At 51.5% G+C, this 18721-nt stretch overlaps 1 protein-coding gene across 6 annotated transcripts in view; it reads left to right on the top strand.

The window, feature by feature from the left end:
• Nucleotides 1–666: 666 nt before the first annotated feature.
• RDH13 (retinol dehydrogenase 13) overlaps nucleotides 667–18721 on the top strand; it is a 30638-nt gene continuing 12583 nt past the window's right edge. For 3 of the 6 annotated variants that reach the window (XM_058425138.1, XM_058425135.1, XM_032171125.2), the window contains exons 1-3: nucleotides 7255–7415; nucleotides 11096–11214; nucleotides 13525–13680. In XM_058425138.1, the coding sequence (XP_058281121.1) occupies nucleotides 7351–7415; nucleotides 11096–11214; nucleotides 13525–13680 (340 nt within the window). In that variant the 5' untranslated portion in view covers nucleotides 7255–7350. Of the gene's footprint in view, nucleotides 835–7254; nucleotides 7416–7568; nucleotides 7593–10587; nucleotides 10864–11095; nucleotides 11215–13524; nucleotides 13681–18721 lie in introns of those variants that run through there. The other 3 variants (XM_058425136.1, XM_058425139.1, XM_058425137.1) reach the window with 3 other exon arrangements.

Raw genomic sequence — 18721 nt, 5'->3', positions numbered from 1 at the left:
CTAGACCCTGCTGGTGTGCACAATTCATGGGGGATATGTGTGCTAATGGAAGTGTGGCACAGGGCAGGGGTGTCCCCAGAGAAAGCCCTAATCCAGCTTTATCGGTGGTTGTATGAGGCACAGAAGCCTTTCCTGGTTAAGGGATAAATGGATGGGGTTTCAAAGGATGAATAGGAGTTTGCCAAGGACAATGAAGCAAAGATTGACATTCTAAGCATTGGGAGTGTCCTATGCAAAATCCCAAAGTGATGCAGTAGCAAATACTTAAGCACCTACTGTGTGCCAAGCACGTCTCATGTGCTGGAGACACAGAGCGGGAGGGGAAAGATGAAACCCCAGCCCTTGTGAGATTGTCATCCTAGTGGGTGTGGTGGGGAGATAAACAAGTAGACACCTGCATGAATAAGACTTTCAGATTGTGGTAAACGCTGTGGAGGAAACGAAACAGGTGAAGGAACGGAGTGACTAGGAGCAGGCAGTTGCGGCTGCTTCAGGTAGGGTGGTCAGGGAAGGAGGCGGCGTCTGAGCTTTGACCTCAATTTCGAGAATGAGCCAGGAACGCGGAGAGGATTTCAGGCAGAGGAAACCTTAGGGAGGCTGGCGGGTTAAATCTGCAGGGGTGTGGCTGGCCGGCGGAAGTGAGGTGTGAGACAGTCACGTTGATGGTGACAGCAGCAGTGACCGTAGCAGCTGAGAGGTGGCCGAATGCTTACTGTAATGGGCTGGCCCAAGCCTGAGTGTCTAGAGTTCCCAGCCCGCTTAAGGAAGGAAGGAAAACACAGGCAGCTCCAAGTGTGCGATGAGGGAGGTCTCATCGGCAGTGAGGAAGCCCAGGTGGGTCCCCTTCCCAGCTGAAAGGGGTTCGGGTAGGTTTTTCCTGGGCGTTCCTCTGAGAACAGCCAGCCCTGGTGAGGGTGCGGGGAGAGGTGCTTATGGCGCAGGGAGGGTGGGTCTGGGAACCGGCCTGGCAGGAGGAGGAGGGAGACTGCCGGCGGCCGGGAGCTGTTTGTTCTCTGGGAGGGATCGTGGCGGGGCGGTTTGTGCAGCCCTTTCCTGAAACCGGAGGAGCCTGGCTCCTTCCCAGGTCTCTGAGGGATGGGTCGGGGCGGGGGTGGTGGTGACGGGGATAGGACCCCAGACAGACTTGAGTTTGGATCCTGGGTTGGAGCCGGTGACTTCACTCCCACCCCCCCTCCCCCCCTCCCCCCCTCCCTTCCCTCCCTCCCCCCCCCCCTCCCTCCCCTTCCTTTCCCTTCCCTCCCTTTTTCTTTTCTTTTCTTTTTTTCTTTTCTTTTCTTTCTTGACGGAGCCTCACTCTGTCAGCCCAGGCTGGAGTGCAGTGGCACGATCTTGGCTCACTGCAAGCTCTGCCTCCTGGGTTCACGCCATTCTCCTGCCTCAGCCTCCCCAGTAGCTGGGACTACAGGCACCTGCCACCACGCCCAGCTAATTTTTTGTATTTTTAGTAGAGACGGGGTTTCACCATGTTAGCCAGGATGGTCTCGATCTCCTGACCTCGTGATCCACCCGCCTCGGCCTCTCAAAGTTCTGGGATTCCAGGCCTGGACCACCGCGCCGGCCTCCTCTTTCTTCTTTTGAGACAGAATCTCGCTCTGTCACCCGGGCTGGAGTGCAGAGGTGTGGTCTCGGCTCACTGCAACCTCCACCCCCCAGGCTCAAGCGATTCTCCTGCCTCAGCCTTCCGAGTAGCTGGGACTACAGGCGTGTGCCACCACGCCCGGCTAATTTTTTGGTACTTGTAGTAGAGACAGGGTTTCACCATGTTGGCCAGGCTGGTTTCAAACCCCTGATCTCCAGTGATCTGCCTGCCTTGGCCTCTCAAAGTGCTGGGATTAAAGGCGTGAGCCACCGCGCCGGGCTGTGGAGTAGCTAAACTTCCACTGCTGAGGTCTCTCAGGATGTGTATAGGGAGAGAGAGTTGGGGGGAGAGGGAGAGACAAAGGAAAAGAGGAACAGAGAGAGAGGGAGGAAGAGAGGAAGAAAGAGGAAGAGAGAGAAACAGGAAGAGTGAGAGGAGAAAGAGAGGAAGGGGGACAGAAAGAGAGAGATGGGGGAGAAAGAGAAGGAGACACAGGAGGGGGAGAGAGAGGGAGAGAGAGATGAGAGAGAGAGGAGACACAGAGGAGGGGGACAGAAAGAGGGAGAGAGAGAGATGAGAGAGAGAGAGAAAAGACACACAGGAGGGGGAGAGAAAGAGGGAGAGATGAGAGATTGATAGCACCCAGCTAATCAATCAGTGGCTCTAGTGCCATGAGCCGGAAGGGAGGAATGGATACTGGGGAACAGTTGGTTGACTTTCCCTAGTGGGACAGTCCCTCTTTCTAGAACTACCTTTCCTATGTCCCCCGTGCTTCTCTCCAGTCCATACTCTACATCTCAGCCAGAAAAGAAGAAATTCTAAAACATGCTTCTGCCCGTGACCCTCCGTGACTCAACACTCTTCAGCGGTACCCAGCACCCTCTGAGTCAACGCCAAGCTTCCTACTATGGCATTGGAGTCGCGCTCTGGGTCCTTTTACTGATGGCTCCCGCCTCATCCCTTCACCCCCTCCCATACCCTGCATGCCAGCCCGGGCAGCCCCTCCCTCCTCCCACAATCTCTCTCATGCATTCCCATCCCATGCCTTCTGCTTAAGCTGTTCCCACAGCCTGGAGTCTCCTTCCTGGCGGAAGGAAATCTTTCCGGCTCACACGGCCGTGATCCCCATCATTTCCTGCAGAAAGCTTGCCCAGCTCTCCAACACAGGGACCTTCTGCCCCTCCTGAACCCTGAGTCCCCTCCGTCTTAACTGGGAGGTCACCTGTTTGCATGGTGTCTGCTCAGCTTGCAGGCAAGGCCACCAACACCCTCTTTTCCTGTCTTCTTTCCTTCCTACCACCCTCTCCTGTCCACCCTCTGCCCCTCCTTCCCTTCTTCTCTTCTTTCCTTCTAGTTACTGAGCCACGCATGTGTTGCATGCAGCAAAGATGAATAAAATAAACCTAGAGCAATCATTCCAGTTACTATGGCCATATAACAAATTATTCTAAAACTCAGTGGCTTCAGACAAGGATCCTGTCTATTTTACTCAAAACCCTACCATCTGCACAGGCCTTGGTGGAGGCAGCTTATCTGTGTGCCCTTTGGTGATGGCTGGGGCTGTCAAGAAGCTGGGGAGGTGCTTGGGCTGGAAAGACTCAAACGGCTGGAGTCTGGGACAACTGGAGCTCCTTGCCCCCCTTTGCTTATCTCTACACAGGTTAGCTAAACTTACCTTACACTGCTGAGGCCTCTGAAGATGTGTGTAGGGAGAGAGAGTTGGGGGGAGAGGGAGAGAGAGAAGAAGAGAGAGAGGAGAGAGAGAGAGAGACAAGAAGAGAGAGAGGAAGAACAGAGAGAGGATGAGGGAGGGAGAGGAAGAGAGAGGAGAGAGAGGGAGAGAGGAGAGAAAGAGACAAGAAGAGAGAGGAAGAAAAGAGAGAGGAAGAGAGAGGGAGAGAGGAAGACAGAAGGAGGGAGAGGGAGAGAGGAAGAGAGAAAGAGAAAGGAAGGGAAAGAGATGAGAGGGAGAAAAGAGAAGACAGGAAGAGAGGGAGGCAGAGAGGGAGAGAAGACAGAGGGAGAGAGGAAGAGAAAAAGAAGGAGAGAAAGACAGAGGGAGAGAGAGGAGAGAGAGAGAAGAACGAGAAAGGAGAGAGAGAGAATGTGAATGAGAATTGGGTGCCATAAAGCCTCTGATAGGGAAAGCAAAGGGCATTGTGGGAGAATCCTCTCAGCACCTGGGACAGCACCCAATGCTGATAAGGACCTTGATAACAACCAGGAAAATGGTAAAGGGGTGGACAGCCCACCTGGAGTCCCAATAGATGTCCTAACTCCCTTGGGTGTGTCTGGGAATCAGGTAGGAGGTCCTCAGAGGAGGAATTTGCATGCATTGTTCTGTTTATAATAACCATATTAACAGCCAGCAATGTTCTGGCACTTACTATGGATTAAGTCCTTGTTATGAATGACTTCATGCCATCCTTCCAAATTCAATGACAGGTAGCTGGGCGCGGTGGCTCACACTTTGTAATCCCAGCACTTTGGGAGGCTGAGGCAGGTGGATCACCTGAGGTCTGGAGTTCGAAACCGGCCTGGCCAACATGGCGAAACCCCGTCTCTACTAAAAATACAAAAATTAGCCAGGTGTGGTGGCGAGCGCCTGTAATCCCAGCTACTCATGAGGCTGAGGGAGGAGAATCGCTTGAACCCAGGAGGCAGAGGTTGCAGTGAGCTGAGATTGCGCCACTGCGCTCCAGCCTGGGCATCGGAGAGAGACTCTCAAATGGAGCTGGCAAACTGTGGCCCACTGCTTATTTTTGTAAATAAAGTTTTATGGGAACACAGCTATGCTCACTTGTTTTCATACCATCTATGGCTGCTTCCCAGCTCCTATGGCAGAGTAGGTGCAGCAGCCACTGTGTGGGTCACAAGGCTGAAATTATTTACTATCTGGCTGTTTGTAGAAAAAGTTTGCTAATCCCTGTCATGGAGGTCAATGATATTAGGATTTCAGTTTACAGAAAAGGAGAAAAAGACATAGAGAAAAACAGTGTTTTTTTTTTTTCAAGGTTGAGAAAATGAACATCTGAACCAATTGTCCATGTTATTAAATTTAAACACTTATTATTATTATTTTTGAGACGGGGTCTTGCTCTGTCACCCAGGCTGGGGTGCAGTGGCATGATCACGGCTCATCATAGCCTTGACCTCCTTGGCTCAAGCAAACCTCCCATCTCAGCCTCCCAAGTAGCTGAGGCTGCAGATGTGTGCCACCAAACCTGCTAATTTTTGTATTTTTTGTAGAGAGAAGGTTTTGCCGTGTTGTCCAGGCCGCTGTCAAACTCCTGGGCTCATACTATTCTCCGCTTTGGCCTCCCAAAGTGCTGGGATTACAGGCATGAGCCACCATGCCCAGCCTAAAATTTTTCTTTATTTTTCGTTGTGGTAAAATATGCATAAAGTAAAATTTACCATCTTAACCATTTTAAGTGTACAATTCAGTAGTGTTAAGTATATTCACATTGTTGTGCAACCATCACCACTGTCCACCTTCAGGTCTTTTTTTTATTTTGCAAAACAAACTCTATCTATTAAAAAACAGCTTCCCAGCCAGGTGCAGTGGCTCATGCCTGTAATCCCAGCACTTTGGGAGGCCGAGGCAGGTGGATCACCTGAGGACAGGAGCTCGAGACCAGCCTGGCCAACATGGTGAAACCTCGTCTCTACTAAAAATACAAAAATTACCTGGGCTTGGTGGCGGGCACCTGTAATCCCAGCAACTCGGGAGGCTGAGGAAGGAGAAAGGCTTGAATCCGGGAGGCAGAGGTTGCGGTGAGGCAAGATCACGCCACTGCACTCCAGCCTGGGTGACAGAGTAAGACTCCATCTCAAAAACAACAACAACAACAACAACAGCTTCTGGTGTGGAGCGGTGGCTCACACCTGTAATCCCAGCACTTTGGGAGGCTGAGGCAGGTAGATCACCTGAGGTCCAGAGTTTGAGACCAACCTGGCCAACATGGTGAAACCCCATCTCTACTAAAAATACAAAAATTAGCCGGGTGTGGTGGCACGTGCCTGTAGCCCCAGCTACTCGGGAGGCTGAGGCAGGAGAATTGCTTGAACCCAGGAGGCAGAGGTTGCAGTGAGCTGAGATGGCCCACCAGTCTCCAGCCTGGGTGACACAGTGAGACTCTGTCTCTCAAAAAAACAAAACAAAACAAAAAAACAAATCCTGTGACTTCCCAATCTCATCTCCTCCAGCCCCTTGCAGCCACCACTCTATTTTCTGTCTTTATGAATTTGACTCCTCCAAGTGCCTCTTATACAGCATTTGGCATTGTGTAACTGGTTTAATACGTTTGAGTTGGTGAGAGCTTAAGGTCTACAGGACTAAGGTTTGTTTGTTTGTTTTTTGACAGAATTTCACTCTGTCGCCAGGCCAGAATGCGGTAGGGCAATCTCGGCTCACTGCAACCTCCACCTCCCGAGTTCAAGTGATTCTCCTGCTTCAGCCTCCTGAGTAGCTGGGACTACAGGTGAGCGCCACCACATCCAGCTAATGTTTGTATTTTTAGTAGAGACGGGGTTTCACCATGTTGGCCAGGCTGGTCTCGATCTCCTGACCTCGTGATCCATCTGTCTTGGCCTCCCAAAGTGCTGGGATTACAGGCGTGAGCCACCGTGCCCGGTCATGGACTAAGGTCTTAAAATAGCTCTTCCTGCCTGTGTAATCTCCATTATGGCAGGGCTCATATAAGAAGATGACAGTTCATCTGATGGGGAAGAAAACTTACTCCTAGTCAGAGTGACTTGGGTTGAATTCTTCCCTGTTTCCAGCGGTGTCTGCTCCTGGCACCTCAGGCACTGTCAAAGGTAGGAGGTGGTGATCAAATATGCTCGCTGTGAGCAGTGCAAGGGGAAGCAGGTGCCCAGAGGTGCATCCCGGTTTGGTGGGGGTGACAAACATGGACAGGTAAGTGCAGGAGTGTGTGCAATACTCACTCTAAGAAAGGTAGTTCAGGCAGAGTTCAGGGTAGGTATCTCTGTGCAGGCCCAGACATGGGGATGAGATTCTGATAATTTGGGAATGAGTCAGGCCCCCAGCCCCTCCTCCCTCAGACTCAGGAGTCCAGGCACCCACCCCTCATCCCTCGGACCCAGAAGTCCATACTCCCGGCCCCTCCTCCCTTGGACTCAGGAGTCCAGGCCCCCAGCCCCTCCTCCCTCAGACCCAGGAGTCCAGGCCCCCAGCCGCCTTCTCCTGCGCAGGCCTCAGGAGCTTGGGTACCCACAAGCTACTAGATCCTTGTTTCTGGGCATGGAAATTCTCAAATTATCCCCAAAAGTCTATGAAGAAGGTAAACACACATTTCCAGATGAGAGAATAGGCTGATATAGTTGAAAGACACACAAAGGGTCACAGTCTGGAATTGACAGTGGTGGGATTCGAACCTATTTCACTCCAGAACTGCGTCGCGCCTTATACGGTGCGGCAAGTGTGACGTCATTCGAACAAACCATAGGCCCCGCCCCCGGACGCAGCCACGCCCACGGGCTCCTGAAACTACCACTCCCAGTTGTGACAGCATTCAGGACCGATGCTCATAGGTCCCGCCCCTGGGATCCCCGCCCCCTCCGCCCGCGCCCCGCCCCTCGCAGCCCAGTTCCGGAACCCGCGGGCGCAGCCGCGCCTGCGCTTCCGCTCGTGCGTGGCTGCGTCGCGCGCTCTTACTCGGAGCTGCCGAGGCGGCTGGTGGGCAGCAAGCTCCGCGCCGACCCCTGACCCCTGTCCCCGGCCGGGCATGAGCCGCTACCTGCTGCCGCTGTCGGCGCTGGGCACGGTAGCAGGCGCCGCCGTGCTGCTCAAGTGAGTACATTCTAGCCCCGCGTGCGCGGTCAAGGCGGGTCCCCCGCGCAGGGGCCGGGAAGGCGGCGGAGACCCCCGCCCCTCGCACCCGGGTCCAGGCCCCGTAGCTCCCGACCCGCAGTGCCCGCCCGGAGTGGGGCAAACCTGCGCTCTGGCCGGCCAGGTCACCGGCCCAAGGTCACTCGGAGGGAAGGGCGAGCCTGGGCCCTTGTAAACGTTGCTTTCCTTCCAGACTTTTAAACTCTTTATTTTGTTGTTTTGTGTTATTTATTTGTTCGTTTATTTTTAAAGGCAGAATCTGGCCCTGTCACCCAGGCTGGAGTGCAGTGGCGCGATCTTGGCTCACTGCAGCCTTGACCTCCTGGGCTCAGGTGATCCTCTCACCTTAGCGTCCTCAGGAGCTGAGACCACAGGCGCGCCACTACGCCCGGCTAATTTTTGTATTTTTAGTAGAGACAGGGTTTTGCCATGTTGGCCAGGCTGGTCTCAAACACCTGCCCTCAGGTGATCCGCCCGCCTCGGCCTCCCAGAGTGCTGGGATTACAGACGTGAGCCACTTCGCCCAGTCTACTTAGTTTACTTTCTTAAAAATTAGCCTCAGTGGCTGGTGACCGCTGTATTGCATGGTGCCCTTCTCTCCTGTAGGTGCAATGCTGTTTACCTGCTCAGTCTCCTGTTGCTGGACACTGTCTTGTTTCCAGCGTTAGCCTCTGTGGGACATGGGTGTGGTGGGCAGAGTCATGGCTCCGCAGAGGGGTCCACGTCCTAATCCTCAGAACGTGTGACTACGTTACCTCACGTGTGAGAGGTTCTTGCTGATGCGTTAAGTGAAGGATCTTTTTTTTTTTTTGAGACAGAGTTTCGCTGTCGTTGCCCAGGCTGGAGTGCAATGGCACGACCTTGGCTCACTGCAACCTCCACCTCCCGGGTTCAAGCGATTGTCCAGCCTCAGCCTCCTGAGTAGCTGGGATTACAGGCATGTGCCACCACGCCTGGCTAATTTTGTATTTTTAGTAGAGGCGAGGTTTCTCCATGTTGGTCAGGCTGGTCTTGAGCTCCCGACCAAAGGTGATCTGCCCACCTTGGCCTCCCAAAGTGCTGGGGTTACAGGCATGAGCCACCGCGCCCGGCCAAGTGAAAGATCTTATGATTATCATGGAGTCTTTTTTTTTTTGGAGACAGGGTCTCTCTGTCACCCAGGCTGGAGTGCAGTCATGCTGTCACAGCTCACTGCAGCCTCAACCTCCCTGGGCTCAGGTGGTCCTCCCACCCCAGCCTCCTGAGTAAATGAGTCTACAGGCGTGCACCACCAAGCCCTGCTAATTTTTGTATTTTTAGTAGAGATGGGGTGTCAGCACGTTGGCCATGGCTGGTCTCGAACTCCTGACCTCAAGTGATCTCCGGCCTTGGCCTCCCAGAGTGCTGGGATTACAGGTGTGAGGCACTGCCGGGCCTGCCTTGTAGTCTTATAGGGTCCTTATAAGAGGGAGCAGGAGGCTCAGTCAGAGGGGAGATGGAAGATAGAAGGAGAGGTTGTCGGGTGTGGTGGCTCACGCCTGTAATCGCAGCACTTTGGGAGGCCAAGGAGGCGGATCACAAGGTCAGGAGTTTGAGACCAGCCTGACCAACGTGGTAAAACTCCGTTTCTACTAAAAATACAAAAGAAATTAGCCAGGTGTGGTGGCATGTGCTTGTAATCCCAGCCACTCAGGAGGCTGAGGCAGGAGAATTGCTTGAACCTGTGAGGCGAAGGTTACAGTGAGTCGAGATCGTGCCACTGCACTCCAGCCTGGGCGACAGAGCGAGACTCTGTCTCAAAAAAATAAATAAATAAGTAATAAATAAATAAATAAAGGAGAGGTTCCAGTGAGGATGCAGTTTGAAGATGGAGGCGGGGCCAAGAGTGGAGGAATGTGGTGGTCTGTAGGAGCTGGAAGTGGGTTCTCCCCTAGGGCCTCCAGACGGAACCTGACTCTGCCAATACCTTGATTTATTCCAGTGAGACGTATTTTGGACTCTTGACCTGCCGAACTGGAGGAAGATGCACTTACATGGTTTTAAGCCACTAAGTTTGTGGTAATGCATACGGCAGCCATGGGAATCTCATGCAGTGGGCATTTTAAATTTAAATTTTTTTGAGACAGTCTCGCTCTGTTGCCCAGGCTGGCACCATTTCGACTCACTGCAACCTCCGCCTTCCAGGTTCAAGCAATTCTCGTGCCTCAGCCCCCCAGTACCTGAGATTACAGGTGTGCACCACCACGCCTGTGAAGGGGTGGCCTGCCCCTCTACAGCTGTGGGTATTTCTAGTCGGGTGGGACGAGAGACTGAGAAAAGAAATCAGACACAGAGACAAAGTATAGAGAAACAACAGTGGGCCCAGGGGACCGGCACTCAGCATAGGGAGGACCTGCACCCTCACCGGCCTCGATGAGTTCCCTCAGTTTTTATTGGTTATTATTTTCATTATTTCAGCAAAAAGGAATGTAGTAGGAGAGCAGGGTGATAATAAGGAGAAGGTCAGCAAAAAACATGTGAGCAAAAGAATCTATGACATAATTAAGTTCAAGGGAAGGTACTATGCCTGGATGTGCACGTAGGCCAGATTTCTGTTTCTCTCCACCCAAACATCTCGGTGGAGTGAAGAATAACAAGGCAGCATTGCTGCAAACATGTCTCGCCTCCCACCATAGGGCGGTTTTTCTCCTATCTCAGGATGAACAAATGTACAATCGGGTTTTATACCGAGACATTCAGTTCCCAGGGGCAGGCAGGAGACAGTGGCCTTCCTCTATCTCAACTGCAAGAGGCTTTCCTCTTTTACTAATCCACCTCAGCACAGACCCTTTACGGGTGTCGGGCTGGGGGATGGTCAGGTCTTTCTCATCCCACGAGGCCATATTTCAGACTATCTCATGGGGAGAAACCTTGGACAATACCCCGCTTTTAAGGTCGGAGGTCCCTGCGGCTTTCTACAGTGCATTGTGCCCCTGGTTTATTGAGACTAGAGAATGGCGATGACTTTTACCAAGTATACTGCTTGTAAACATTTTGTTAACAAGGCACGTCCTGCACAGCCCTAGATCCCTTAAACCTTGATTCCATACAACACGTGTTTTTGTGAGCTCCACGTTGGGCCAAAGTGGCTGGGGCAAAGCTACAAATTAACATCTCAGCGAAGCAATTGTTTAAAGTACAGGCCTTTTTCAAAATGGAGTCTCTTATGTCTTTCCTTTCTATATAGACACAGTAACAGTCTAATCTCTCTTTTCCCTACACGCCTGGCTAATTTTTGTATTTTTAGTAGAGACGGGGTCTCACCATGTTTCCCAGGCTGGACTTGAACTCCTGACCTCAAGTGATCTGCCCCCGCCCCCCGAAACTTCGGCCTCCCAAAGTGCTGGGATTACAGGCGCGAGCCACCTCGCCTGGCCGGGAATCTCATGCAGTGAGCATTTAGAAAATAACGAGTGTCACTTGGTGAAGGCGTTCCACACACCATACATGGGTGGAGCCATTTGTGGAGAACGTGACAGAGATCCCGTGGTGTGATGTGATGTTGTCTGTGTTTCAGTTGGGGTACGTGGGCGAGCTCAGACAGGTTTGCCTGAGATCAGTCAGTCAGGGGTACGTGGGGTGAGTGGGCAGACAGGACTGACCGTGCCGCCTCTCACCCTCAGGGACTATGTCACCGGTGGGGCTTGCCCCAGCAAGGCCACCATCTCTGGGAAGACGGTCATCGTGACGGGCGCCAACACAGGCATTGGGAAGCAGACCGCCTTGGAACTGGCCAGGAGAGGTAAGATCTCCCCTGCTGTGGCTCTCAGAGAGATATCTGCACATCCATGCTCCTTGCAGCATTATTCACTGTCCAGAAGTGGAAGGAACCCAGGCACTCATCCACAGATGAACAGGGAAACAGAATGTGGCCTCTATAGACAGGGGCATATGATTCAGCCTTCAAAAGGAAGGGCATTCTGGCTGGGCGCGGCGGCGCATGCCTGTAATCTCAGCACTTTGGGAGGCCGAGGCTGGCGGGTCAAGAGGTCAGGAGTTCGAGACCAGCCTAACCAAAATGGTGAAACCCCGTCTCTACTAAAAATACAAAAATTAGCCAGGAGTTGTGGCGGGCACTTGTAGTCCCAGCTACTTGGGAGGCTGAAGCAGGAGAATCGCTTGAACCTGAGAGGCAGAGGTTGCAGTGAGCTGAGATGGCACCACTGCACTCAAGGCTGGGTAACAGAGCGAGACTCAAAAACAAAACAAAGCAAAACAAAACAAAACAAAACAAAGGGCATTGAAACAGATGAACCTTGAGGACGTTCCACGAAGTGAATGAAATAAGCCGGTCGACAGAAGAGCAAATACTGTATGATTCCACTTACAGGAGCTACCTAGAGTGAAATTCATAGAGAGAGAAGTTTGAATGGTGCTTGCCAGGGGTCGGGAGGGGAGGGGAGAATGGGGAGTTATTGTTTAATGGAAACAGAAGTTTAGTTTGGGAAGATGAAACAGTTTGAGAGATGGATGGTTGTAATGATTGCACAACATTAGGAATTATTATTATTATTATTTGAGATGGAGTTTTGCTCTTGTTGCCCAGGCTGGAGTGCAGTGGCGTGATCTTGGCTCACTGCAACCTCCGCCTCCTGGGTTCAAGCGATTCTTCTGCCTCAGCCACCCGAGTAGCTGGGATTACAGGCATGCAGCACCACACCCAGCTAAGTTTGTACTGTATTGACCAGACTGGTCTTGAACTCCTGACCTCAGGTGATCCACCTGCCTTGGTCTCCCAAAGTGCTGGGATTACAGGTGTGAGCCACCGTGCCCAGCCCAGCCATAAATGTTTTTAATACCAATGAACTGGACACTTAAAAATGGCTAAGAGGCCAGGTCTCGGTGGCTCACATCTATAATTCCAGCACTTTTAGAGGCTGAGGCAGGAGGATCACTTGAGGCCAGGGGTTCCAGACCAGCCTGGACACCATAGCAACACCCCCATCTCTACCAGAATTAGCCAGGCATGCTGGCACAGGTGGTGCCTATAGTCCCAGCCTAGGACTTCAAGGCTGAGTGAGCTATGATGGTGCCAGCACTCCAGCTGCAGCAGCAGAGTGAGACTGACTCAAAAAAAAAAAGAGAATAAACAAAAAGAAAAGGGGGTTAAGATGATAAATTTTAAGTGATTTGTATTTTACCACAACAAAAAAAAATTGGAGGCTGGGCATTGTGGCTTATTTGTAATCCCAGTACTTTGGGAGGCTGTGGAGTGGATCACCTGAGGTCAAAAGTTCAAGACTAGCTTGGCTAACATGGTGAAACCCCTGTCTCTACTAAAAATACAAAAAAAATGTGGTGGCGGGCGCCTGTAATCCCAGCTACTCGGGAGGCTGAGGCAGGAGAATTGCTTGAACCCAGGAGAGGTGGAGGTTGCAGTGAGCCAAGATTGCACCACTGCACTCCAGCCTGGGTGACAGAGTGAGACTCCATCTAAAAAAAAAAAAAATCCTCTTGCCTTGGCCTCCCAAAGTGCTGGAATTACAGGTGTGAGCCACCGTGCCTGACCAATTCAGTGATGTTTAGTATAGTCACAGAGTGATGTAACCATCTTTAAAATCAATCTTAGAACATCTGTTACCCTAGAAAGAAACCTTGCTCACTTTAACTCTCAAGCTGTAATTCCCTCTCCCCACCCCCAGCCCTAGAAAACCAGTAATCTATTTTCTTTCTCTATGGATTTGCCTGTTCTGGGCATTTCATAGGTGTGAAATCATATACATAGAATTCATGTAAGTGGGATTGTACGCTGTCTGGTCTTTTGTGTCTGCTTTCTTTCCCTGAGCACAGTGTTTCTGACGGTCATCCTTGCTGTAGCATGAGCCAGTGCTTCACTCCTTTTCACGGCCGTCTAATATTCCATCTCTGTGGATGGACCACATTTTGTTGTCCCTTCATCCACAGATGGACATTTGGTTGCTTCTACCTTTTGGCTCTTGTGAAGAATGCCGCAGTGAACATGTTTTTGTGTAGATGTATGTTTTCATTTCTCTGAGGTCAGTACCCAGGAGTGGATTATTAATTTAAATCTTTTTCCATCCTGGGTTTTCAGGAGGCAACATCATCCTGGCCTGCCGAGACATGGGGAAGTGTGAGGCGGCGGCGAAGTACATCCGTGGGGAGACCCTCAATCACCACGTCAACGCCCGGCACCTGGACTTGGCTTCCCTCAAGTCCATCCGAGAGTTTGCAGCGAAGATCATTGAAGGTAGGAGAACGCTGGCCATGTGGGGTGAGGACTGGGATAGGCGGCTCCCAGGGCCAGGCTCTGAGAAGTGAACGAAGCAAGCAAACTTTAGAGCAGAGTTTTGGCAAACTATGGGTTAGGGGCCAAATCCAGTTGCTGCCTTTTTTTGTACAGCCTGCAAGCAACGACTTTGTTTATTTATTTATTATTATTATTATTTTGAGAGGGAGTCTCACGCTGTTGGCCAGGCTGGAGTGCAACGGCGCGATCTTGGCTCACTGTAACCTCTGCCTCCTGGGTTCAAGCGCGGACCTCAGCCTCCTGAGTAGCTGGGATCAAGGTGCCTGCTACCACACCCGGCTAATTTTTGTATTTTTAGTAGAGACGGGGTTTCACCACGTTGGCCAGGCTGGTCTGGAACTCCTGACCTCACGTGATCTGCCTGCCTCAGCTTCCCAAAGTGCTGGGATTACGGGTGTGAGCCACCACGCCCGGCCTGAATAATTTGTGCGTCAGAGTCTTGCTCTGTCACTCAGGCTGGAGTGCAGTGATGCAGGCATGGCTCACTGCAGTGTCAACCTGCTGGGCTCAAGTGATCCTCCCACTTCAGCCTCCCAAGTAGCTGGGAGTACAGGCTTATGCCACCACACACAGCTAATTATTGTTTTTTTTGTTTTATTTTGTTTTTAGAGCTGGGGTTTCACCATGTTGCTCAGGCTGGTCTCAAACTCCTGGGCTCAAGTGATCCACCCAGGTCAGCCTCCCACAGTGCTGGGATTACAGGCATGAGCCACTGCACCTGACCTTATTAAGCATTTATTGATCAAGTGCCTTCCCCACCATGGTTAAAGAAATACGTGTTTGTTATGGGACATTTATAAAATACTGCAGTGTAAAGAAGACAGAACTGGCTGGGCACGGTGGCTCACGCCTGTAATTCCAGCACTTTGGGAGGCTGAGGCAGGTGGATCACTTGAGGTCAGGAGTTCAAGACCAGCCTGGCCAACATGGTGAAACCCTGTCTCTACTAAAAATACAAAAATTAGCCAGGCGTGGTGGTGCACACTTGTAATCCCAGCTACTCAGGGTGCTGAGGCAGGAGAATTGCTTGAACCCGGGAGGCGGAGGTTGCAGTGAGCTGAGATTGTGCCACTGCACTCCAGCCTGGGTGACAGAGTGAGACTCTGTCTCAATAAAAAAGAACTAAACACCTTTGATCTGCACCAACCCCAGGAGAATCACTTTTATGGATTTCTTTCTAGTCTTGTTTCTAATAGGTTTGTGTGTGTGTATTTATGTATTTTTATGTAAAACTGGGACCATCCTCTAGCTTTTCTATTGTTGTTCATCTTTAAATAGACTCAAGAATACATTAAAATTATATATTTATTGTTTAGTTGACATGTACACTTGTATATATTATGTACAACATGATGTACATTGTATACACTGTAGAATGGCTAAATCAAGCTAATTAACATATGTATCACCTCAAATACTTACCTGTTTTTGTGGTGACCACATTTAAAATCTCTTCTCTTAGGACTGCTTGAGCTCAGGAGTTAGAGACCAGCCTAGGAAGCATAGTGAGACCTTGTGTGTACCAAAGATTAAAAAAAAAAAAAATTAGCCGGGCATCCTGGCATGTGCCTATAGTCCCAGCTACTCAGGAGGCTGAGGCAGGAGGATCACTTGAGCCCGGGAGTTCAAGGCTGCAGTGAGCCGTGTTTGCACCACTGCACTCTAACCTGGACGACAGAGCAAGACCTTTTTTTTTGAGACGGAGTCTTGCTTTGTCACCCAGGCTAGAGTGCAATGACACAATCTCGGCTCACTGCAACCTCCACCTCCTGGGCTCAAGCGATTCTCCTGCCTCAGCCTCCCAAGACTACAGGTGTGCGCCACCATGCCCGGCTAATTTTTATATTTTTAGTAGAGATGGGGTTTCACTATGTTGGTCAGGCTGGTCTCGAACTCCTGACCTTGTGATCCGCCCGCCTCAGCCTCCCAAAGTGCTGGGATTACAGGCGTGAGCCACCGCGCCCAGCTGCTTTGTTTCTTTTCTAGTCTGGCACTGAAGGGGCCAAAGCTTTCTTGTTCAGAGTCAATGTGCTCCGCTCAGTAAATGGGTACTCAGGAAATGAACAAGGAAAGAGGGAGTTGTGGGACCTCATTTATTTAGCAGACGTGATCTCAGACCTGACCAGGTGCTGGAGGTGTGAGATGAACCAGAGCTGTCCTTGTGCCACTCACAGCCATAGGGAGGCAGGTGCAGGTGTAGGTTCGTTCATTCATTCATTCATTCATATTGAGCCCCTGCTGTGCCCTTGGGGATCAAGAAAGAGCCGGCGCTGTTGTGGATCAGGTGAGAGGCACTATGGTGAGATCACAAAGAACAGTGAGAGGGCAATGCCTCAGAGTCTCAGAGGTGGATGAACATTTATTAAGCACCTGCTGTGTACCAGGTACAGCACTGTCACCTTCATGCACACTGTCCCAGGCAGTCCCACCCAGGGCGCCTCTGATCTTGTCTCTGGCTTGTGGAGACAGGTGTCCGGAGCACTGAGGTCCCTGAGACAGTGCAGGGCCTTGTGGGCAGCGAGGACCCAGGCTGGACGCACTTGGGCAGGTGATGCCTCCTCTCTTAGCCACACGTTCCTCTTCCGGGAAATGGAATAATAATTCTATTTTCTGGGATTCTCTAGAAGATTTTTTTTTTTTTTTTTTTTGAGACAGTGTCTTGCTCTGTCGCCCAGGCTGGAGTGCAGTGGCGCATCTCGGCTCACTGCAAGCTCCGCCTCCCGGGTTCATGCCATTTTCCTGCCTCAGCCTCCTGAGTGGCGGGGACTACAGGCGCCCGCCACCACGCCCGGCTAATTTTTTATATTTTTTAGTAGAGACGGGGTTTCACCGTGTTAGCCAGGATGGTCTCAATCTCCTGACCTCATGATCCGCCCACCTCGGCCTCCCAAAGTGCTGGGATTACAGGTGTGAGCCACCACGCCTGGCCTCTCTAGAGGATTAAGTAAAGCTGTGTCTGTGACTTTTTTTTAGCAAATCAAGTACCAGCTTCTTGGTGTTTTCCTAAGATCAACAGCCAGGAATAAAGACATCAGTGGATTTAAAAATAGTGAAGATGGTACATTTTATGTGGTGTGTATTCTTCCACATTTGGGCAGGCCAGGTGCAGTGGCTCACGCCTGTCTTCCTGGCACTTTGGGAGACAGAAGTTTTGGGAAATCACAGTTTGTGAGATGACACCCTGACAGAGCTGGAAGCTGTGGCTCTTTCCAGCTCCAGACTAGAAAGAACACAAAGCAAAGAGCCCCAGGAAGCAGGTACCCACAGCCTTGTTTATCAGGGAGTTTGAGATCAGCCTGGGCAACATAGCAAGACCTCATCTCTACAAAAAATACAAAACAATTAGGCAGGCTTGTGGGCGTGGTGGCTCACGCCTGTAATCCCAGCACTTTGGGAGGCTGAGGCAGGCGGATCACAAGGTCAGGAGATCGAGACCATCCTGGCTAACACGGTGAAACCCCGTCTCTACTAAAAAATACAAAAAAATTAGCCGGGTGTGATGGCGGGCACCTGTAACCCAGCTACTCGGGAGGCTGAGGCAGGAGAATGGTGTGAACCCGGGAGGTGGAGCTTGCAGTGAGCCAAGATGGCGCCACTGCACTCCAGCCTGGGTGACAGAGTGAGACTCCATCTCCAAAAAAAAAAAAAAAAAAAAACAATTAGGCAGGCGTGATGGTGTGCACTTGTAGTCCCAACTATTTGGGAGGTGGAGGTGGGAGGATTGCTTGAGCCTGGGAGGTTGAGGCTGCAGTGAGGTTTTTTTTTTTTTTTTTTGAGACAGAGTTTTGCTCTTGTCGCCCAGGCTGGTACAATGGTGGGATCTTGGCTCACTGCATCCTCCACCTCCTGGGTTCAAGTGATTCTCCTGCCTCAGCCTCCCGAGTAGCTGGGATTACAGGCGTGCACACCACCATGCCCGGCTAATTTTTTGTGTTTTAGGTAGAGACAGGGTTTCACCATGTTGGTCAGGCTGGTCGACCTCAGGTGATCTGCCCGCCTCGGCCTCCCAAAGTGCTGGGATTACAGACGTGAGCCACCATACCCGGCCTGCAGTGAACTTTGATTGTACCACTGCACTTGGGGTGAGACCCTGTGTCCAAAAAAAAAAAATAAAAAAAATGTTGAGGCAGTTCCCAGATAAACAAAACAACAGGCCAGGCACTGTGGCCCATGCCTGTAATCCCAGCACTTTGGGAGGCCGAGGTGGGCGGATTGCTTGAGCTCAGAAATTCCAGACCAGCTTAGGCAACATAGCCAAACCCCAGTTCTACAAAAAATTTTAAAAGTAGCTGCTCCTGGTGTCGGGCGCCTGTGGTTTCAGCTATGTGGAAGGCTGAGGTGGGAGGATCGTCTGAGCCCTGGCGGCGGAGGTTGCAGGGAGCTGAGATTGCGCCACTGCACTCCAGCCTGGGCCACTGAGTGAGATTCCCTCTCAGAAAAGAAAAAGCAGGCTGGGCGTGGTGGCTCACACCTGTAATCCCAGCACTTTGGGAGGTGGAGGCAGGAGGATCACGAGGTCAAGAATTCAAGACCAGCCTGACCAAGATGGTGAAACCCCGTCTCTACTAAAAATGCAAAACTTAGCCGGGTACGGTGGCAGGCACCTGTAATCCCAGTACTCAGGAGGCTGAGGTAGCGGAATCGCTTGAACCCAGGCGGTAGAGGTTGCAGTGGGCCATGGGCCAAGATCACACCACTGCACTCCAGCCTGGGTGGCAGAGTGAGACTTCATCTCAAAAAAAAAAAAAAAAAGAAAAAACCAAAACCAAACAAACAACAGAAGCCAGCGGCACTCCTGGGTGCCCAGCGTGAGTGGAGTCTCCCTGCTCCCGCCTTTGGGCCTTACCCGTGCTGTGCCTGCTGCCTGCATTCCCCTTCCCTGGGTCTCCGCACGTGGGCCCTGCTTCATTTTCCTGGTCCCAGTTTCTGCGTCACCTCCTGAGAGGGGCCTCCTGTCAGCTTCCACACAGCTCTGTCACGG

Source organism: Hylobates moloch, unplaced genomic scaffold, assembly GCF_009828535.3.
Source record: "Hylobates moloch isolate HMO894 unplaced genomic scaffold, HMol_V3 SCAFFOLD_12, whole genome shotgun sequence".
NCBI classification, from domain to species: domain Eukaryota; kingdom Metazoa; phylum Chordata; class Mammalia; order Primates; family Hylobatidae; genus Hylobates; species Hylobates moloch.
The sequence above is the reverse complement of the archived record's forward strand: the minus strand, read 5'-3'. Positions and strand labels throughout refer to the sequence as shown.